The sequence below is a fragment of the Populus nigra genome, chromosome 4 (assembly GCF_951802175.1).
Source record: "Populus nigra chromosome 4, ddPopNigr1.1, whole genome shotgun sequence".
NCBI lineage: Eukaryota > Viridiplantae > Streptophyta > Magnoliopsida > Malpighiales > Salicaceae > Populus > Populus nigra.
Genome location: NC_084855.1, coordinates 12,529,190 through 12,551,737, shown reverse-complemented (window position 1 = coordinate 12,551,737; position 22,548 = coordinate 12,529,190). Strand labels below are relative to the sequence as shown.

The 22,548-nt window shown below is 38.1% G+C and overlaps 4 protein-coding genes across 4 annotated transcripts; 1 reads left to right on the top strand and 3 right to left on the bottom strand.

The window, feature by feature from the left end:
• Nucleotides 1-313: 313 nt before the first annotated feature.
• On the bottom strand, nucleotides 314-1,765 carry LOC133691543 (uncharacterized). Its single transcript, XM_062112087.1, has one exon. It carries the CDS (start codon nucleotides 1,461-1,463, stop codon nucleotides 681-683), a length of 783 nt encoding a protein of 260 aa, XP_061968071.1. The 5' UTR covers nucleotides 1,464-1,765; the 3' UTR covers nucleotides 314-680.
• A 3,014-nt stretch (nucleotides 1,766-4,779) lies between these two features.
• Nucleotides 4,780-9,985, bottom strand: LOC133692428 (BAG family molecular chaperone regulator 6). The gene is made up of 3 exons (XM_062113362.1): nucleotides 9,723-9,985; nucleotides 7,103-9,158; nucleotides 4,780-6,811 (listed from the first exon to the last, which is right to left on the bottom strand). Exons 2-3 carry the CDS (start codon nucleotides 9,059-9,061, stop codon nucleotides 5,057-5,059), a joined length of 3,714 nt encoding a protein of 1,237 aa, XP_061969346.1. The 5' UTR covers nucleotides 9,062-9,158; nucleotides 9,723-9,985; the 3' UTR covers nucleotides 4,780-5,056.
• Nucleotides 9,986-10,692: 707 nt separating this feature from the next.
• LOC133690737 (uncharacterized) lies at nucleotides 10,693-13,732 on the top strand. Its single transcript, XM_062111001.1, has 9 exons — nucleotides 10,693-11,013; nucleotides 11,105-11,170; nucleotides 11,314-11,419; nucleotides 11,562-11,604; nucleotides 11,817-11,889; nucleotides 12,132-12,219; nucleotides 13,125-13,181; nucleotides 13,261-13,339; nucleotides 13,444-13,732. Exons 1-9 carry the CDS (start codon nucleotides 10,943-10,945, stop codon nucleotides 13,455-13,457), a joined length of 597 nt encoding a protein of 198 aa, XP_061966985.1. The 5' UTR covers nucleotides 10,693-10,942; the 3' UTR covers nucleotides 13,458-13,732.
• A 316-nt stretch (nucleotides 13,733-14,048) lies between these two features.
• On the bottom strand, nucleotides 14,049-21,423 carry LOC133690735 (uncharacterized). The gene is made up of 14 exons (XM_062111000.1): nucleotides 20,721-21,423; nucleotides 20,537-20,623; nucleotides 20,223-20,332; nucleotides 20,023-20,073; nucleotides 19,443-19,614; nucleotides 18,877-19,194; nucleotides 18,595-18,798; nucleotides 17,302-17,787; nucleotides 16,977-17,186; nucleotides 16,248-16,436; nucleotides 15,612-15,775; nucleotides 15,345-15,497; nucleotides 15,178-15,256; nucleotides 14,049-14,799 (listed from the first exon to the last, which is right to left on the bottom strand). The coding sequence occupies exons 1-14, from the start codon at nucleotides 21,171-21,173 to the stop codon at nucleotides 14,350-14,352; spliced, it is 3,126 nt and encodes a 1,041-aa protein (XP_061966984.1). The 5' UTR covers nucleotides 21,174-21,423; the 3' UTR covers nucleotides 14,049-14,349.
• Nucleotides 21,424-22,548: the final 1,125 nt, after the last annotated feature.

Sequence of the window (22,548 nt, the reverse complement as noted above, 5' to 3'; positions counted from 1 at the left end):
ATCGGGTTAACTACATGACCAAATTATGACGTTTCATCACTTACCAAATTGGACTCTCATTCGGTTGGCTGAGAGTCCAACCTGATTTCAGAGTCCACTGCTACGGAGACTACAGGTCTGTTTAGAAATACAGAAGAGATTATATTATTTTTTAAAATATTTTTTATTAGAAAATATATTAAAATATTTTTTTAAAATTACCACATCTAAAAAACTAATAATAAAATAAAACAAAATAAAAAATTTCAAAATCTTTCAGAATAGAGATTTTAATGTACTTCAGTTGAAAGGGTGCAGTGGAGAGATCAAAAGCTGTGAAAAAACGTCTCTAATTATCACTAATTAGCAATTGCTGATTGTTTCTCACAAATCAAATTCCAACACCACCTCTGTTCATTTTTAAAAAGGTCAAAATACCAGCACCAGCAGCAATAGACAGAAATATTTGAAATATAACCGCTACGCAACGGCTACAAAATTCAAAATCATGTACAGCATCAAGAAACAAAGCACCAGAGAGAGATGACCTCCACCGTTGATCGGTTTTGCCTTGATTCATCTTGGAGGATGTCTGCCACGCAACAGCTCTACTTCAGTTTCAGCTAGACCCTCTTGTTCAGAAACTCAAAATCTCCAAACCTCTCTCGAAAACAATCTCGACCGCTAATCAAATATCATGATTAGTTCTCCTTCTGTGGCTCACCAAAGGACTGAAGGTTCTGTTCAGACAAACAAGGAAGGAGCCTCCTCTGCATCAACAACCCACACAACAAACCTCCACCGTCTGATGAAGACCTAACAAGATTGGTCCCTGCAAAATCCCCAACCCTATTCCAATCCTTCAACACGGTTGATGCTGTTGACGATGATGAAGTCGTTGAATCAGTACCGTCTGATAAATCTCCCGATTCACCACAAGAGTAATTAACATCCTCGCCGACTGAGCTCTTCGTGTCACGCTGTCGCTCCTTCCCCCGCCGACGGATACTCTCTCCCATAAGATCACGAAATCCAATCGCCGATGCTCCATGCAATGCCCAGAAATCAGAGCCGTCGATCACGCTCGCTCCAATATTAATCACGCCGTGGAATCTTCCAGAAGGACGCCGAATTTGGAGAGCGATACAAGAAGGCATGGTAATCGCGGCACTTGGGGTAGAAAGCGGGAGATTACTGACAAGAAAACGGACGGTTCCAATCAGAGCGTCACGGATGCAACCGATGGCATATATTTCGATGGAGACACCTGAGGTTTCACTGGATAGGTATTCGGGCGTGACTTTGAAGAGGAATTTATCATTCCAGGTAGGGTTTTCGGACCCCACTCGATCTGTTCGGGTTCGGAGCTTGGTTGAAGGGTCAATCCAAACGATGGCGTATGTTTGCATCCGGCGTAAATTAGCAGATGGCGGTTTTAGACCTTGTGCAGAAATCAAGTTGATTTCTAGAACCTTCATCTCCATGTGAGTCTCTCTTTAACTTTCTTGTTTCTGTTTTGGTCTCTTTCTTGATTTTTTTCCCTAAGGATTGAGCGGTTGTGATTTGATCAAGAAAGTGAAAATCATAGTTTTCTTAGTTTCTAGATTTTCTGAGAAATGGAAGGTCAGTATTTGATCAGGAAAGTAGAAAAAGGGATTATCAGTGGAGGTTAGAAACAAGAAAGAGAAAGCAAGGGTGAGACATGGAGGTCGCTGCAAAGGATTTGCAGCGGAGATAGGCGTGTGGGAGACACACTACAACGAGGGGAAATGATTAGAGAGAACTTAATTTTGATATTCTGGGCTTTTATTTGGTGCAATAACATGGGCTGGGATTTTTGTGGGCCCGATTCCCTGGGCATGAGAAAAAAGATTAAGTTTCCCCCCAAGTAAACGAGCTGTCGCCTACCTTTGCTCCCTAGTAGACGACACCGCGCTTCTCAATTACATTTACCACGCACAAAAAGGGATTTGAAAGGTCCATCAAGATTTGAAAAAGGAAAGGTAAAAGAACAGGAAAACTGAACCACGCATATTAAAACATGCACTGTGATAAAGTTACATGATAACCCATAGATGCAATCCAAGTAATGGGTAGGCTAAAATTGTTCATTATTCATGAAGACCAACTCTTCTTTTAGGGTTTCTCGTTACATTATGAAAAAGAGAGAATTTTTTTTTTTTGAATTTTTGATGGTAGTAACATGGTTTAACGCTTATGGTAGCTGATTGATTAATTTCGTTTGATACATAGATTAATTTAGCTCGATAAACTAGTCGAGTTTTTAATCTTTATGCGAGCAAAAATAACAACTTTCGCTGTTTCCCATGTGAGCTCCCGGAAATGGAAGTTGACTGGGCGTAAAAACACAGAGATGTTTCTGAAAAATCCCACCCGTTGAAGGAGTAGCCCCACTAGTGGATCCCAAGGTTGTGGAGTGAATTACCTGCCAAAATGATTAGGACTGCTGTCGAGAAGAAGTGGGATTGGCAGAAATTCAGCTTAATTTCCCATAAATTAAATCAAGCACTCGTTCTCAGGTATTGTATATATGACGGTCCCTGGCAAGAAAGCTCTGCTTCTTGACTTCACTGTCCTAGAACGGCGATGCGAGGTCTCATCGAGCGCTTCCTGCATGCTCAAATGCCTGGCTTGCCTCATAAAATGCCTACCAATTAGTCGGGGAAAACACTTGTGCTGGCCCTGAGCCATCGGCTGCTTCAGCTTAGCAGGTTTTTTACCCTTCAAGTTGCAACTTGTTTCTCTAGAATCCTGGATTTCTCAGGAAGCGAGTGTGCATATAAGACGACAAGGAAAAAAAATGTGGCTGAGAAAAAAATTATCAAGCCCGGACGTGTGAGATATATAGAAGCACATCTCCTTGGAAATGTAGTGCTGAGTTCAGGAGCGACCATTAATAACACGATTAGATGGTTCCTCTACAGAAGTGATGCATACAGAAGTTCCAAGATATGATTAAATGCACTTCTGTCAATTGATTTACTAGGTTGAGCTGCATAAACACAATTTCTTGCGGGAAGAAAGAGGAATAACAATAACAAAATATACTAAAAGGTACATTACCATAGCTCTACATCCACGTGCATTGTGGATTGTAACCATGAAAGTTCGGTTTTGCCCTTTATGCCATAAAAAAATGACTTCGCTGGTGGGGTTTTTTTTTATGGTTTTTGAAGAGTAAAAGTATGACAATACTCATTGATGCCAAAAAAAAACTTTAGGCCTCTTATCTAGGGTATTTTCACTCTTAACTAAACAATGCCATTACTAAAATGTCTTTGGGATCAAAGACACCTTAACTCTAGTCAATGGTCATTTTCATCATTTTAACCTTGTTTTTTTATTTGTTATTGTTAGGTAAGATTAGAGGCAGGATTGTATTTTAATATTTAATAAATATTAAAAAATAATTGATATGTGCAATGCTTGTATTAGCGCGTGAAAGATGGTCACGATTTTAAAATGACGCATGCGACATCATCTAGAGGCCAAATGGTAGCTTTTGGGGTGATGTCTGAATTTTCTTGGTTGCTTCTCCATCCCTAACAAGTGTATCCTGAACGGGCTTTTGTTTTAACATCAACAACCCTTTTTTTCCTTCCTTAATCTTTGCGACTAACCATCCCCATTTTCAAAGCTGCCTCTCAATTTGTTTTATCTTCTGATTTAGTTTTTATTTTTATATTTTATAATTTTTTTCTTGACCTTTTTGTGGAGTTTTGATTTTTTTTAATTTCATCATTTAATCCCAATTTGTAATGTCTTCGGTTTTGGTCCTTATTTTTTTGATTTCTAACTTTTTTTCTTAACACTTTTGTGCAATTTTTATTGGTTTTCAATTTCACTTCTTAATCCAGATTTATGGTGTGTGTGTGTATTTTAATTGGTCCTAATTCTTTTTATTTTTTTATTTTGTTAAATTTTTTTTTTTAATTTCATCCTTCAATCAAAGATTTTTAGTTGACCTCTAATTTATTTTGTATTTCTATTTTTATCCTCGTTCTTCTAGTTGCTATTTTTTTTTATCCTTTTGTATAATTGATTTTTTTTTCAATTTTATTCTTTAACGTTTGATTTGCTAGAAATTGAATTTTATGATTTTTTTCATTTATAGTACTTCTAGTCTAATGATTTAGATCACAAGTTTAAAAAGTTAATATGGTTGACATCTTTTTTTTTTGTTTTTTTTATTTTATCGTTTGATATTTTAAAAAAAAAATTGCGTTGTGATTTTCTTCAATTTCTTTTCTATTAGATTATCTTGATTTCATGACATGGGCCATGAGCTTTGTTAGTTAATTCAAGTTGGCTCTCCCATTAATATCAGGTTACATGTCTATTACATTACCTCTAATTGACTCAAGTTTTTTTTATTCTTTTTAAAATTAATTTTGTACTTTCAAATGATTTTTTTTTCAAGTTTTCATAATTTTTTTTTAAAAAAAATTCATTTATTTACTATTTTTTAATAATTAAATTAAAATAAAATCATCTTATTATATCTAGTTAGGACTATAAACATTATTTTTTGTAATTACAATACTATGACAAAGTTATTTGGAAACACGTTTGTTCTAACGTTTCCCTGAATCTTGATTTTTTTTATTGTTTTGACATGATTATATTAAAAATAATTTTTTTAAAATAAAAATATTACTTTAATATACTTTTAAATAAAAAATATAAAACTGTGAGGAAATTTACCAAAATGAAATGCACTTGTAGCTATAAACTGGGCCGGAGGCTGAGGGCCTAAGAGAGAACAATCACAGACAAGTATTCAAACTGAGAAACCACTAGAATGTTCAATAATGAGTGAAAGATCGCAATCTAAACCCAAATGGCGATGACGATGGTGGCCTGTTGAAACCACTTTCTACAAAAACAGCCAGCCAGGCTACATTAAGAAAGATGAAACTTGACAGAAAATCAAACATTGCGTTCTACTAACAAAACCTGCTTTTCCATAAGAGTGTTTATTATGGCATGTGAACATATCTACAAAGGGCGTGCGGACTTATCACTCACATACTGAACATCACAAAATCCAATATGGTTAAGCTGCAACACCAGCTTTTCTACTTGGGGGCTTGACTGATGGCCTTGCACTGGAAGGTGGACTTGCTGTCCTAAGCCGTTTTGCCCATACTTTCTTCTTCTTGGACAGTTTTTTCTCCAAATCTTTCACTCTCTCGGTCAGATTGGATATAACAGTCAACTGATCCTTTCCTGTCTCAATTAATCGCTCCATCATCTCTCTCAGTTTCTCATTCTCATCAACCAGCTTTCTCTGACTTTCCATTCCCATCCCCTGTTCATCAGCAGGTACCTGGCTGGAAATGGCAGTGGATGATGCAGGCAGTTCCTCTCCTTTCTCTTCATCATGCTCTGCACCCATTGGAGAAAGTTTCGGTCCAATCACGGATAAACTCTTGGTGGTTTCTGATCCATCCAGCCGATCTTCCATGGTGTTATTGTCACTCAAGACCCCTAGATCATGGCATTGCTTTACTTCCAACTTCATTTCTTCATTTCCACAATCTGTTACTGGCTGGCTATCGTTGTCGTTTTCTTCCTCAGCTTGCACTTCCTCCTCTTGAGAAAAGATCTTGTTTGCTAATTCAGAAGAGCTGCTGTGTTCAGTTTGGCCATTTTCATCTTTCTGCTTTTCTTCATTGCTTTCCTCTTGTTCCCGGGAAAAGTCTAGCACCTTTTCCTGTCCAAGTACTTCCACTTGTTCCTCATCATTTTTGACATCTAATGCTTGAGATTGTTGCGCACACACCCCAACCATTGCATCTTCATGGCTGCCATCCTTTTCAGGGCCAACCTTCACTGAATCCTCTGATCCAGCAAGAAAAGCCCCTTTACCAAGCACTTCCATGCACTGGTGCTCTAGCTCAATTGGGATTATTACCTCATTTAATGAAGACGGTTCTCTATCTTCTTTATTGTCTCCACCATATCGAACTTCATTCTCCTGAATATTCGAGTTGTCCAATTTCTCTGCTGCCTCGTCATCAATTAGCCCTAATGGGAATTCTTGTAGCAAATTTACATCTATAGTTTTTGCAGCAGTTGAATCAGGAGAGACAGCAGTTGAAGATGACCATAATGCATTTGATTCCATCTCCTCACCATCTATGTCTGCCACCATTTCTGTTCCACATTCTTCCTCTTTATCAGAAATGGCAGCCACCTTACCACTTATTTCATGTGCCGGTGCTTCAGTTCCTTTCACTTCAGGACTATTTTCCACATTGGTCAGTTTCATCAATCTAGCTTGTTGCTTGTTATGTGGACTGCAGCACATATTCTCCGGTAGAATTCCCCTGATCTCCCCTTTATCACTCTCCTGTGACTGGGATAGGACAGATTGTTCAATTGCTGACGTTCCCTGCCCATTCTCTGTCGTAACAACTTCACTAGATTGGAACTCTCCACTGCCAACCTTGTTTTCTTGCTCTGCCACATAAGCCCCTCCATCAATTTCGACCTCCCTACCTTCATTTTCAGATTCCCTGTGCTCCTCTTTGATAATAATAGGAGACTTTGAAGTTTCCTTATCCTCCGAGTCACCTACTGAGTCCACCATTTGAGAAAGACAGTAACCCGGCTGTTCTCCTACCTCCATTTTTTGTGCATCTTGGTTTGCTGTAATAACACTGGAAGTGATGAGATGGTCCTCAGAATTTTTGGGCCCAGAAGTTTCCTCGCACTTCTTCATGGTGAGTGAATCAAGCTTCTCTTGTAGAGCTACAAGTTCCCTTGCTAAGGATTTCCTGATATCCCTGATAGTTGGATGCAAGCCCTGGGGAGCAAAAATAACCAAGAATTGAATCAAGACCCTTAATTCCAGAAAACAATTCCAAAGTTCTATAAGACAAAATGCCACACAAAAAGTTGTTCATTGTACTACTCATTGCTATGCCTAGTAATAATTGGACACAGAACTGCTGCTAAGCAAACAAATGGAATCTGCACAGTCAATCCTCATGCATAACTTGTATTATGTACAGAAAATTCAATTTTTCCTTTTCTTGTGCAAACGCTGCAAGAGCAAGAAGTGTGTGTCATTGATAGCTGCACCGTGCATGCGTACCTGGATAGCGTCCAATTTCAGCAGAAGGCTCATTATCATTTCTCCAATAACTAGCCTTTGCTGATCATCTTTCTGGAGGTCAGAAGAGGACTCGAGAGCATAAATCTTATCTTTAACCACAACTACCTGCTCCTGGACCTTAGCAATTTGCTTTAATTTCTTCAAAGGTTCCCATCTCCTCACTTCAAACCCACGATAAGCTGATTGTATAAGCAAGGCGGCTGCTTCATCTGACAAGTTCTTTCTCAGTTCTTTATTTTCATCAATTGCTGATCTGGTTGCATCTGTTACTTCCTTTGACTTGGTTGCTTCACCAGCTGCCAAATCTTTAGCATCTCTTGCTCCTTGATCCTCTTTTTTTACGTATTTGTCATCATAAGTTTCAGCTTCCTCTGCTTTTGGGTTTCTGAAGACCTCCTTTTGAAGATCTGTTAAGGCAATTGGAGTCTGAGATTGAGATTCATTCCTTGCTTCACCATCCTTGTTTTCAATACGTTTCCTCTGCACGACCTCTATGATTTTCCCGTCATTTTTATTTGCTTCTACCTCCTTGCCGCTACTTAGAGCGACATTCTGAACTTGTGCGTCATGATGGATATTTGCTTTTAAATCTGATGAAGCAGAAGGTTTAGAAGTGTCCTTTGATGCCTCCTGCAGCTGACCTTTTGACCCGGGAGGACTAGGAGACCTTGAGCCCGAACTTCCACTCTTCTTCTTAGGCAATGGGTCAACTCTTAAACAAACAGGAGGTAACTTTGATGCCTTTGGGGGGGCTAAGGATTGTCTTTTTGCACAGGTCCCAGAAGAGTTACCAGTTGGGTTACCTTCTGCATTTTTCGAAGAGACAGTTCTACCTCTATTACCAATGCCTTCAGAATCTTCCTTCTCCCTAAATGCTTCTATTTGCTGCACAGGTATGCTTTTCTGATTAACCCCTTCCTTCTCCCCATGCATTTCCATTTGTTTAACAGGAGTGCTTTCTGTCTCTGAACTTCCTTGGTCTCTAGAATTGTATTGGCCTTCTAGAAGTTTGTTAGAGCCATCGCTGCTGCCAGGTAGTTTCACTGGGAAGAACTTGACCGCAGAAGGTGGCTCGTCTACAGGTTTTGAAGATGCAATTGTCTGTGCACCATCTTTGTTGGAAGTGTCATTCTGTCTGTTGTATGGTGGCAGCCAGAATATAGGAAATGGAAATTGTTGCAATTCGTCCTCATTTTGATGATTTTGAGTTCTTTTCTGATCTTCAGTTTGCATGAAGGGTCCAAAGCTTTTCAAGTCAAGAGGAACCCAGCCATTCCACACTCTTGGTTTTTCTTCGGGTGGCTTTACACTCTCAGGAGGCTTCATAACTCGTGAAGCCTTCTCCCCGCTTGCCATTTCTGAGTCCACAAGTTTTCTATCTTCTTCATTCTTTATTTTGTCTGGTGGGATCCACACAACTGGGTATGGGTAATTTTTCACCTCAAATGGAACCAAAGAGTCGCCTTCTTTCTTCTGAGAGTCAGGATCCAGCTCCTCCACCTTCACACTTTCATCTCTCTTCTGGTCATGGGTGTGACTCCGACAACCACAGCAATGATTGTTGCTAGAGACGACCTTGTCATATTCATATCTTGGCTGTTCCATCGAATAATGTGGAGAAGGGACATACTGTACAGGCATAGTTTCATGATACGGAGGATATCCATAGCACTGATATTGAGGTGGTGGAAAATGAGAACAAGAAGGTCTGGGACCATAGTAACCGGTGAAGTTACCATGGCCACAGCAGGCATGACATGGAACCGAGTACCCGAAGTTGTTTCCATAAGGACAAAGTCCATAGAGAGCAGCAGATTTGGATGGATCAACATGCATATGAGGTGGAACAGCCCCAATGCTTGGATGATAATGCTGCATGGGAGGTACATGGTCTCCGCGCATCGGGTGTGAGTCCATGTATCTATACACAGGCATCATTTTCGGTAAAGCTTATTCAAACCAAGAAGCCTTGGTAGCTCTTTAGCAGGTTGAAATTCCTGGCTCAAAGACCACCAGAGGTCGATGTACGATGTAACTGAAAAAGTTAAAACGCAGATCAGCATGAACGATCATCTTGAACATCGACACAGAGCCAACATTTTATTTTTATTTTTTTATCAAGGAGAGCGATAAAAGAACAAAGGCCAACATCTAGACATAGGCAACAACAGACACGAAAAGAGCAATAGAAAGAAAAACGAAAAACATAGTAATAATGATAAACAATTTGCAGTAATTCATTGATATATCAGCTTTTATACATTCAAAACGTCATGCTGAATGCTTAGTCTTCGATTATCTTATTAACCGATAGCTTAAAAATGGAATAAATCTTATGTTGTTCCAGAGAAGAAACTATGCACAAGTATACCCTTAAGAAATCCTCTAAAACCTCTCTAACAACAACTTGGTGCATTGTAAATCCACAAATTTTAGAAAGAAATAATTCCTAGAAAGTATTAAATTACTGGCATTATCCATTCATTCAATGAACAAGAATATCCCTTTACATTTCAATAAATCTCCCACAGATCAACAGATAACAATACTATGAAATCAAAGCCAAGCAATCATCTACAAAGAAGGAGGAGTAACTTACATTTTCTTTTAACTTTAATATAAAGTAACAGGGAGAAAACGAAATGTCCAGCCTAACGTTTCCACAAATCCAATTGACACAGCAGCGCTAATCGATCCACCCCACCAACCCAAAACCAAAAGCTTCAAATTCTCGAGACCGCGTGTGTGTTTCTTTTATCAACTGATTTCTGATTTTCCTGATATTAATCTTGTGTTAGATATTGCCTTTTATATGCCAACTTACGAAGAGGAATTTTCAACTGTAAGACATGACAAAATCATCTTCTCCTCCCTTCCAGATGTTTCGCGCGCCCACGCCAACTAACGGTGAACTCTCTGGAGTTTTCTTGCCACGTAAGACCTTTTTATCGACGGCCACGTTTCGCGATTTCAAATGCAGTTCGATTTAACTAGAATTCTGCGTGGGCCCTTTGGTGTTTAAAAGATATTGGGTTGGGCTTCCAGCTTCTCAACGGGCTGCAGGCAGTGGTTATGTGGGAAACGATATACTCAGATCGTAAGTGCTGCCTTTTGTCAGGGGTGAGGTGTGAGGTGTCATGCCTTGGAATCAGCACCATGATGATCGAAATGGATAGTGTTTAATTTCTTAGAGCGAATCCTTGCACGTTTTGAACCGTTGGATTTCTTTATTAAAAATATCATATGGAAGTTCTGATTAATATCATAAAAATCTAAAGACAATGTCACGAACTCAAATATTGTACCTCGATTAATTAATCAACACACGCACGCACCAAACGAAAAGGCACCAATCAAAATAAACAAAAAGAAGAAAGGTTTTTCATTCTAAAAGCAAAAGGCCAAAAAAGGGGTTCTTTTTTATCTGGGCTGGATTCAATATCCTCCCAAGCCCAATATAATATAAGGAATATGGGCTGGATTCAATATCCTCCCAAGCCCAATATAAGATAAGGAATATGGGCTGGACTCGGTTCCGGCTCATATACCTCATTCAGGTTAAACAAATACCCTGCGGCGGGCGTCTCCTGGCCTTTTTTCCCTCACCGTCACCGTCCTCGTCCCAAACAAAAGCTGCTGTCAGACGTTCCAATCTCAGGCCATCACTCTCTGCGTATATTATCGACCAAACTGAAAGTACTTTAGCGAGCCAAACAGCATAAATATCTTTTTTGGAAGGGGTAGTCGGTTGCAATTTGCAAAAACAGTCTCTTCTTACCTCTCCCTCTATATTAGGATTTATACTCTTCAAACGACGCGATGGGGAGAGCCAAAAAAGGCCCGAAATTTGCAAAAATGAAGAAGATGATTACCTCTAGAGCAATTAAACAGTAAGCACTTGTTTCTTTCTCTTATTATTTTAGTTCCCTCTCTAATTTTAGCTCTCTGCTTAATTAGTTTTGTTGCTTAATCCCTTACTAGACATAAAGAAGAAGTCTTGAATCCAAAGAAAAAAGATTTGTCCCTCGAAAAGCTCCCGAGAAATGTGTAAGCTTTTATGTCTATAACTTTTGCTATGATTGTTGTTTTTTTCTTCTAGCAAGTAAATTAAAAAAAAAAAAAAATTGGAGCTCAAGTAACACCCCCGCCCCCCCCCCCCCCCCCCTCTTCTCTTTTGTTTATTTGTACAGGCCACAGGTTTCTTCAGCTCTCTTCTTCTCATATAACACAGCTTTGGGGCCGCCATACAGGGTTTTGGTGGATACCAACTTCATCAATTTCTCTATTCAGAATAAAGTTAGTGTTTAATGCAATTGCCAATTTTTACTTCCATCTGGTTTTGATTCAAAAATTGCAAAGGTCAAACCAAACTTGCTGTAGGCTCAGCCTACGGAATTGAAATTTTGGCCCTTACGATTTTCTGGTTTTCCATTTGTAGTTGGATTTAGAGAAGGCGATGCTGGACTGCTTGTATGCGAAATGTGTGTTCGCTAGCCTCTGTTTTTTATTTTTTTTAGTAGCTCTAAATTATATGCTTTTGATTTTAATAATATCTCAATTGTCTGAGTAATAAGACTGGCTAGGGATTGAGATGAAGTCCGGAACTTCTTTTTACTGCTTGTTTGTTGATATCTTTCAGTTTTTGGATTTGTACTGCTTGTTTATCGATAACTTCCACTTTTTGGATATGAAGGCACACCTTGTATCACGGACTGTGTGATGGCAGAACTTGAGAAGTTAGGTCAGAAGTACCGTGTGGCTTTAAGGTATGATTTCATGTTGCTGAGTTTTGCAATTGATATTTTTTTACCTGCTATTTTTTGCATCAAGAGTCTAGGTTGTTGAATGTGTCCATGGAAGTGGTTCTAATCTGCTTGTAAATTTTGTCACTTAATAGTGTACATCCACAATGTTATTTCTTTGTAATTTGGAGGCCAACAACCTTCACTACTGTTCAAATTTCATTTATTTACAAGAATTTTGATGATGGATGTTTGTGTCCGAACAGGATTGCTAAGGATCCACGTTTTGAGAGACTACCCTGTGTTCACAAGGGAACTTATGCTGATGATTGTATTGTTGAAAGGGTTACCAAGGTACAAATCTGACGCTAATATCTTTGGCCTACTCTCCATGTTGAGTGTTATTTTCTCAAAATAGTAACCACCTTGGAGATATCTCCCCCTCCTCATACAAAGCTAGAAGCCATTAGCCAGTTATTTGCTAAGTTGAATTTGCCAGGAAGATGATCTATCATTTTCATTAAATATGGACTGTTAACTTCAAATGAATGGTTTGGATTACATGACTCAACAAATGTCCACCACTTCCCAATAGTCTGGAAAACACCCTAACCACTTGCTAACTAATAGAAATAGAATCTGACCATTTATTTTAAACCCTACGGGTTGGATTTGTCAAACATGGTACCTCATGTTGCAAGGAGCATAAGGGTCAAACCTGTTTTAAACCCTACGGGTTGGATTTGGCAAACATGGTACCTCATGTTGCTAGGAGCATAAGGGTCAAACCTGTTTTAAACCCTACAGCCTGGATTTAGCAAACATGGTACCTCATGTTGCTAGGAGCATAAGGATCAAACTTGTTTTAAACCCTACGGCTTGGATTTAGCAAACATAGTACCTCATGTTGCTAGGAGCATAAGGATCAAACCAGATTTATAGGTTTTGCCATTTATCTGACAACAATGCAAAAGGTAGTGAATCCTTGCAGTGTGTGCACAATTACAGAAGTTAGAGAAAATTATTCTTTTAAATATTCATGTCCATCTTTTTTTTCTGTTCTATGAAAAACAATAATCTTTATTTGAAAAAAAAGAGTACAAAATAGTGGCCATTTGCAAGGAATAATCCTTTATGTGACTGTATTTCAAAGTATTTTACTTTGTTTGTTATGGATACTGCCTTTCATGATAAGTAATTTGTAGTTTATTCTACATGTTTTTTTAATGTAACTAACCAGATCATTTGTTTGGGAACAGCATAAATGCTATGTTGTTGCTACATGTGATCGAGATTTAAAGCGAAGGATCCGCAAGGTACCTTCAAGTGAATACTCTCTTGCTGTGCATTTGAAATGAAATTGGTTCTGATATGAAGTTGCTTGCTTGCTGGCAGATCCCTGGTGTGCCAATCATGTACATTACTCAACACAAATACTCGATTGAGCGGTTGCCTGAAGCAACAGTAGGTGGAGGTAGGCCCCCCTGACTCATGTTTAGTAGAAACATCAATTTGGTAAATATTCTCTGGTGAATAGATTGGACTGATTTCATGACTGACTTGTGTCTTCTGCTGCAGCTCCAAGGTATTGATAAGTTTCCAGAATGGGAGAATAGAGGATTTTGCCTGGGGCTCTTGAATGTTATTTATCCCATCTTCTAGAGATATAATTGATGTCGTTTACCATGCGGTGACACTCTTGAGTGTAGTTGTTTCCTCCCTCCAAATGAGGGTTGCAATTTTGTTTCTTTTCTGTGATGAGAGGAAATACTCCCCGCTATGCAACTGTTTTTAGCTTTTTCACTCTGTTTTATTGCCCTATATGGCTATATCATGCTTACAGGCTGAATCCTGTATTGGTATTTAACCCTTCTGAAGCTATATGGCTATATCATGCTTACAGTCTGAATCCTGTATTGGTATCTACCCTTCTGAAGCTCTGCCGTGTTCCTGAATTTGGTGATACCGCGTGATTATATTTTCTATCTGAAGGTCGGGTCAAATGTCGCCGTGGATTCCGGATTCCCCACAATTGGATTCCCCGCGACTGAAAACAATTGAAACTTCATCGGAACTTCATGACTGTAGGTCGATGTGGAAGACAAGGCTAATGAGCTTATAATTATAGCTAATATGATCTGAAAGCTCTCAAGACAGCGGAACATGGATGGGAGTATAATGAGTTATTGAAATTACAAATACTCACACAATTCTTCTTTCATTGTGGTTATGAATGTAATAGCTTCTACAATGGGGTGAAAAAAATGAAAAGAAAAGGCAAATTAGTATACACTTGATACACTCACAAACACTAATGACGTAGGGATGCAGTTAGTTACATACAAGCCCCTTCATGTAAAAGATACAAACACATGCATCCCTTTTGCCAAATAAGAACTGAAGAGGAAAAATCAAATATAAAAGAATTATCGAGCTAGACTCCACCTCCAAATGCTGCCCATAGTCGGACGGTTGAACTTAATGCTATAAAGTTTCTGACGTAGACATTGTAGAGTTTGAATTTTCTATGTCTTCTGGTAGGGGCTTCACGTATTTTCCCAACACTTTTTGACGGTGTTTTTTCCTCATTCTTTGTTGTTTGTCCTTGCTTTGTTGTCTCCTCTTCTCTTTCTGATGATTCCGTAGATTCCTCTCTTTCTCATATACACCTTCCCATACAACCTCACCCGTTGAAGGCCATAACCACCTTCTCTTGGGCCGATCAGAATCTGCCTCTTCAGCCAAGTCCTCATCCATGCTCTTAAGAACGCTGTATGAGAACCATCTAACCCACATCTTGCCTCTGCGGCTCTTGACCGTGTGTTGCTCCTTCATCAGGCCAGTCTCAGGATTCACGTACACCATCTGTCGTGCACTGTGGTATGCCCAGACATTTATGAGCAGCTCAAGAACCCGGGAGTAGCAATGCTTATCCTGCAATACATAAAAGGAAAAAAAAAAAAGGGCCTTGCGGTTATCAAAAGGACTGCAGATCTATCTGTCCATTTTGAGTGAATTTAAAATGCCTAGTTGACTGTTCAAGCAGCATATCCCAAAAACAGAATTTGCCAGCCGATTATTTTGAGCACCAAGTGAGGTGAATGGTATGGTTGTAGTTATTCATCATAAACTTGAAGGGTAAACTGAGCTTCAGTTGAAACTGTTGTCTAGCACTTTGGGTTGCAGAGTTTCTTCAGGTGAACTCATTGAAAACCTAGACTTCAACTCATAATAGTACCCAAACTAAATTCCAAGAACAGACAAGTTATATCCTTGCAGCACAGAAAACTCATCATATAAACTCGAAGTTACCTTAGCTGGACTCAGATAACATCGCCCACTTTGATGGTGCTCATCATACATCTGTGCATCCAATGCGTCCACAAACATTCTGCACTCAACAGTTCAAATCAGCATCTGAACCAGCTTACAATTTGAATTTTTGAATTCCTAAAGCCAACAAAAGCAACTTATCACACCTTGAAAACATTACAAACTCTAGGAAGGACCTTGTTGGCAAAGCAAAACTCAACATGACAGACCATGTATCCCCATCTTCAGGCATGGATGGTAAAGAATCCAAATCATGCTTGATGCCGTACATCCTCTTAAAAGCCTCGGAAAAAGCTAACCTTCAATCACCAACAATTAAATGGTGGAAATCAGCTAGAAGAATGCAAATGAGAAAGGAGCGCAATTGTCAAGATTCACATGATAAATCTTGATATAAACAGCATAGCTCTTACTTGCAATTTCCAGCATTTATAGCATCACAGAAAGACCAAAAGTCCCTCCTTAAGTGACTTCTTGGATCCATGTCCATGGGAACCCAAAAGTAAACCGTGTCCCGATGCTTTTGTGTTTCAATAGCATCTATCAATGCCTTTTCAGCAATCCTAGACAAAGATGCCTGTTTATACCCCAGAATAAGAAATAGTTCATTAAATGTATGAAATAAATTATGAGATTGCATTTGTCTAACAATATACTCATTACTTGAATAGATTACAGAGAACCGAAATGGTAACTACTCATAGTAAAGGTAATGACCAGAGGAAATTTAGTACGAAAAAAATTTCATCAATTTAGCTCATTTTGAAGTAAGGCAAATCACATTGGTAACTATAGTTGCATAGGATGCATCAATTGACCTGTGCAACTGCCACATGCGCTCAGAAAGCCCAAGTGGTTGCGAGTAACCTTGTCTTTTCCACATTTTACAGTAGAGCCAAATCTGACCATGTTCTGGCCATATCAGTCTGAATGACCAAAAATGCAGGTTTAAAGACCAATATCAGATCCTAAAATTGGCATGTAAGGCAGAGCAAACAACATCACAATAAGAATACAGGGTAGACAGAAAATAGGGAATCATTATATACCTTCCTTGCCGTTGCTCTCCAAGATTGAAACCCTATCCAAGAATTCTTGTGAATACGGTCAATTCGATTTGCAATTGCAAAAAAAGCTCCATAATCACCTAGGGCATCTCGATAGTATGAGTTGCTGAGAAGTGACAGACGGGAGGGTGCATCAATGTCATCTGTCCTGGGTCTTCGACCTTTTGTGGACTGCAACCATAGTCAGTATACAAAATCGGGAAGGAAACCGAATTTATAAATTTCAACTACAAGCAGAAGTATAAAGCAAGCTCCATAAAATAAAAGGTGCCACATGGTTTGGTTACAATTGCAAAGGCATATGCGACTGAGGGCCTTCAAATTCCTTCAATGTGAGATGAGCAAAAGATTTCGTGCAAGTGTTTATCAACCAAAATCATTTTGCAGGTAAAACACACCATAGTGCTGAGGAATATGCAAATTTAGAGTTTTCAGATAAATGAATAAAGATATTCCTGATCATTTACCTTTTCCTCAATTTGCTAAATGTGGAAGATTAAGATTCAAAGTTCAAGCAATAAACACCTTTGGAAAGTAGAATCTTTATAATCAGCACAGAAGATTTTTAACCATAAGCTACATGTTAAGAGAGGGTGATGTCAATCATGTTGGGAACAATCATCTGACAGGACACAAAAGTCAAGTAACTTCGAGAAAAATAGAGATGTTGTGCACACAGATTTGCAGTATAAAATACAGATGCAAACTCACCAATCCTATTCCTCGATAAAGTGAACTTAGATGAAGAAAAGACCAGGTTCCTTCCCCAAAATATGGTTCATATATGCATAACGGTTGCCCTGTCCTCAAAAGTTCTCCTTCATCCCTTTCATGTAAATCATTCCTGGACCTATCAGCCCTTTTGGCACTTCTATATACTTCCTCCCATGTTCCACGAGGTTGATCAGTTCTGTCTTTTAGCTGCCAAATATCAAAAAGGTCAGATTTTACAAAGGATGCGCTTCAATAATGTAAAACAGGAAGACCTGTTCCATCAAAATTTACTCTTAATATTTATCACTGCACAAACTCTTACCTCTTCTTCCTCTCTTCTCTTTCTAGTATTGAGCATCAGAATATTTTTCTCTTCCTCCCAAATGTCATATGAGAATGAATCATCGGTAGCAGCAATTGAACCAGTGCTCTCTCCTTGCTCATGGTTCCACTGTTCCTCAACCTTGTTTAAATATCTAGAACTTTTCAAAGTTATGTCTTCATGTGTTGAATTTAGAAATGCTTTAAATAGATTCCAGCACCACTCTTTTTTTAGTTTTGGAGGAATTTCTGGAACAGCCTTAGGAAGTGCAACTTCTGATGGAAGCTTGAGAACATTTTCAAGTAGTGTAGCATAGCCCTCAATGGTTTCTAGAACCATCAGGTTTTTAGCTGTACTTTTTCCTGTTGAAGCAATGTTACGAGCTAAAGGTGATAATGTCCCTTTGGAGATCGCTTGCAATACAATCTGTGTCAAAGCCTTGAGGTTTTCCTTGGGAAAAAGATAGCCATTCACCCTGTCATCAACCTAATTGTTATTGCTGAAAAAGTCAGTAGTTTGCTTAATAGACATAGGTGTGTAACAAGAAGATGATTCATTATAATGTAAAATAAAAATCTGATACCAATAACGTTTTATTAATCATTGTCTATTTGGTATTTCAAAAAGCTGATAAAAAATTTGACATTGCCAAAAAAAAATTAACTGCTAGTTTCCAGGGCCACTGACTTTAAAGAAGGGCAGTGACTATATATCGAATTGGACAAAAATTATGTCTCAGTGTAAATTGATTTGAAGAAGCCATTCACAAAACAGAAGAGTAGTCTTAATGAGGCAACAACATGAACTATAAAAGAATGTTCCTGATGTGACGACAAGAAATGAGCAAACCCTATATGGGGATATTGAGATGAATGGCTAGTAAGAATAGATAAAGATAAACAAATTGGGCAAATAAATAAGAAGTTATTGCCCTGGTAAAGAGAGGCAATCTAATTCATACAAGCACGAGGATCAGAATAGGTTAGGCAATCTAATTCATACAAGTACAAGGATCAAAATAAGCCTTATAAGAACTCAGGTTTAGGCCATGAATAAGCCCCAATGGAATAAGAGTTCTTATTCATCAAGAAAATTGAGTCTTGATGGAGCTGAAAAGGTAGGAAAAAACAGAAAGACTAGTGATCCACTGTAAGTGATGGAGATAGGCTAGTTGAGCTGACACCATCAGGAATGTGAGATCATCTTTCAAATCATCCACTTAAATCAATGTACTTCGTGAATTCAATCTGTTTGTGCATGAAGACTAAAGATAAAAAAATCATTGAGGCTTACATATTTCCCGATCATGGAGAGATCTGGGGCTATGATGGGTTTTCCTATGGACATGGCTCTCACCAAAATTTCAGGAAAAGACTGCTCCTCAAGAAAGGATCCATATATCACAAGATCGACTGCACTAAGGGCACTACTCACATCACCATCAACAGCAAAGTGTTTTACAGTACCTCTTGGATAACTCAAGTTAACAGCAATAGCCTGAGAAAATAAAGAGATCACAGAAGTTGGCATCTATTTATAGATATAATGAACTCCAGGCATGCATCTAAATCATACCTCAACAGCTGCACTGTAGTTACCAGTAGAATTCCCGCTTAAAACAATGATTTTGAGACGAGAAATTGAATTACTATCCAATGGAAAGTCTTGCAAAAGTGGTAACAGGGCCTTCAAAACAAGCGCATGCTCCAGCCACAAACCCCTGTACAAAAATTGACTTCCCACAACTGCAATGACAATGTCAGTGGGCTCATAGCCCATCTTCACGCGTATATCATCATTGTACAATGCCATTGTAGTATCTGCTTCCCATACTTCAGCAGGGGAACCAGGAATAACATAATAGTTTCCAGCGTCAAATGCAGAGTACATCATCTGTTTGATATGCAGAAATGGAGATAAATGCCAACTTCAGCTTCAGTGTTAATAGCATGAACATTGAGGACAACATCACAACACAATAATGTTACAAAACATTAAGTTGCTTATTGCTATTTATAGGAATTTTTTTAAAATATAGATGAGATTTATTGGGGAGTTGCATTATATCTGCAAGTCCAGATTAACCCCATGGAATTTTCAGATAGTGTCCACAAGGTGGAAGACTTGTCACAGTCAATTACCGGAAGGACGTGATTTGGGAAGACTACTACAGTAGCCCGGTTGAAAGCTTTTCTCCAATCATTCAGAAGCTCAATTTGCCAACTTGAAGTGTACTGTCTTGAACGAATAGCAAGTGCCCTTTCATGGATGGTCCATATAAGAGGCACGGACTTAAAAGGTTCCTGCATAAAACTGGTAAAGTGAAATCATTCATGTTAATTGACTCAGAGAAGTGGCGTCTCACATAAATTAACTAAGTTACTGAAAGGTTTTATCCTCGTATATACATTTCAACTAGAACATAGTAACAAAATTGTGCTCCATCATATTCAGCACGCTGGGCATTTTAATTTGCACAGGCTGTCAAGTCTTGGGCATAGGGGCGATTTAAGATTCCTGGGTAAAGATAGCATCCTCAATTCATTACAATACTAAATAGGTTTATCCTAATTGACTGCTAATGAAAGACTAATCACATAGGATTACCCAAAAAAATAGAATGATTGAAACAGAGAAATGGATAAAAGAAAGAGTTTGAGTCAAAGCATAATTTTGGAGATACATCTATTATTTGAGAGAAAAGATGGTAAAATATCTTACCAAGAGATGACACTCCTTGTTTCAAGAGAATTCACAAGTATGCCTTCATAGCTGCAAAAAGATACGTCAAAATTCAATGCAACCAAAAGCCTTCAAATCCAATGACACAAACCATGCTCAATATTATTATTTTTTTTCAAAAAAAGATGATATTTAAAAGCTCATCATGTTTCAAAAATCTAGTAGAATGTCATGCATACTTTAGCCAATCAACAGCAATTTCAAGTTTGTGGCTAATTTGAATGATGGTAACCGGAAATCCCATGCTCTTCCAAATGTTTTGCACAGGACCATCTCGTAGTGTATAAACCTGCCAAACAAATTGCAAGAATTTGATGCCAAGAAGAAAGAAATATCATTAATCTAACAAATTCTTATACAACTTAATGGAGAACCACAAGCACTTAAAAAACTAAAAAAAAAAAAGAAATATGCACAATTGTTGCTCAAACAGTTCGCTTTTTTCTTTTCACTAAACCATCGGCATTAAAAATTGAAGCACCAAAATACATACATGAATTGTGTAGCCAATCTCTTGCAATGCAGTAGCAACAGTCACCATTAACAGTTGCTGTGGATCAACCAACAGATCCGCAAACACCTGAATTAGAAAACATAATTTAGACCGCAAGTCAACCCTGCAGAAAAAATAACAAAAAGGAACGGCAATGGATTAGCAAATAGTAGCGGAAACTAACCAATGCAAGCTGCGGTTTCCTATAAGGAAAACGACTTAATGTCCCGTTAGTAAATGGCATATTCATCTCTCTGTTCTCTTTTTGAAACTTTTGTAATATCTTCGAAGGTTCGAACTTGATATCTTCACCAAAATCTAACCCACCAATCTCCTTCAAATACAACAAATCCTTATTAACCAACTCCATTCCTCTCCATGGAGAAGAGCCTAGTTCAGATTTCTCCACAACAGAACCAGGCAAAAACATCTGAAATAGAACTACAAAGAAGAGAAATACAGCAACAGTACAAATCCATTGAATGTAATCTAACTTCTTGAAAAGCAAGAAACGAGAAAGTCTCGATCTGGGTCTATACAAAAAAGGGTTTCTTTCAGTTCTACCAGCTGAATGAGAACGAATAAGATTGTTGCTGTCTCTTTTGAAGGAGATTCCTCCACTCTCTAATGAACCCATTTAGAGTTCCATAAAAAAAATCAATCCTTTGCCTCTCAGGACAGACATGCATATAAGCTAATCGTTGTGAGGTTGAAAGGGGGGGGGGGGGGGGGGGGGAGCAAAGCCAAGGCAAAGTGGAGTGATTGCAAGATGCTTGTGAGTTGAGTAATTAGTGAAGAGAGGAGGGGGAGAGAGAGAGAGGTCAATTCGGGGAGTTTCTTTCTTTTATTGGATTTTGAAGGGTATTTTCGTGTCCTGTTCTTACAGTGATTCACACAGCTAAGAAATCGGTAAGAAACTTATTAATATATATACACACACGCATATTAAATTATTTTATTTTATTTATATAACAATACGAGCAGCCACTCCCAAAGCTAAACCACGGAAAAGGCTAACTCAAGGTCCCCTAGTAATTACAAACTTTGTATGTGAATTAAAAAGACAACAAATAAGATTTGAAATAGGAACGGGCATCCTCAACAACTTCTTACTGCTTCAATTTATTAATATTTTTTTTAATTTAAGTAAATTTATGTATATTTTAATTAATTTTTACAGATTTTAAAGTTAATAGTTAGATAAACTTTTAAGGACATTAATATTAACAATTATAAAACTCGAACTTGAAATCATAAGAAAAAATAATTATTAGTAATAATAGAAATATTAATTCAACTTATTAGTATTTTTAATATAAATATTGATATAACTCGATACATTTAAAATAATTAGATGTCAACTGAGCTCTTTCATTGTCTATATAAACAATAAATAAAGATGATGGTTTTTTTTTGTTTTTGGAGAATTACATTTGGTTATTGTTTAAAACCAAATTACTATCATATATATATTATATATTATAAACTCAAACGGATATTAAATCATCCTTCTTCAATGCATAATATCTCTCTCTTCAGATTATATTTTCTATCTTCTTCTTCTTCTTTTTGAAAACACACATTGAAGTTTAGAGAGAACCCTGATTTTTCAATCTTTGTCTCAAATCTGAGTACTCTCTTGAGATTGCGACAGTGGTTTTGTGGGTTTTAGTATAATATGCAAGGCTATTGTGTCAAGGGGCAATGAATGAGGTTACAAGCTTTTAAGCAGGTGAGGGTTTGTTTCAAATAATTTCCTCATGTGCTGTGTTAAGACCTAGCTTTATATATGGAATTAGGGTTCATGATTTTGAGATTCCTCTAGATTCAATTAGGGAACCGACGTGGAGAATTCTCTGTGCTATCGAGAACTTCACCAAACCCTTTCAAGTTCCCTTCCAAATTTGATCTCCCGGTTACGTCACTGGAATATTGCGTTAATGGCCTTGAACTTGCAATGGCAAATGCAGTAACAGATGATGACTTGCTCGATGCATTCACAATGAACAAAT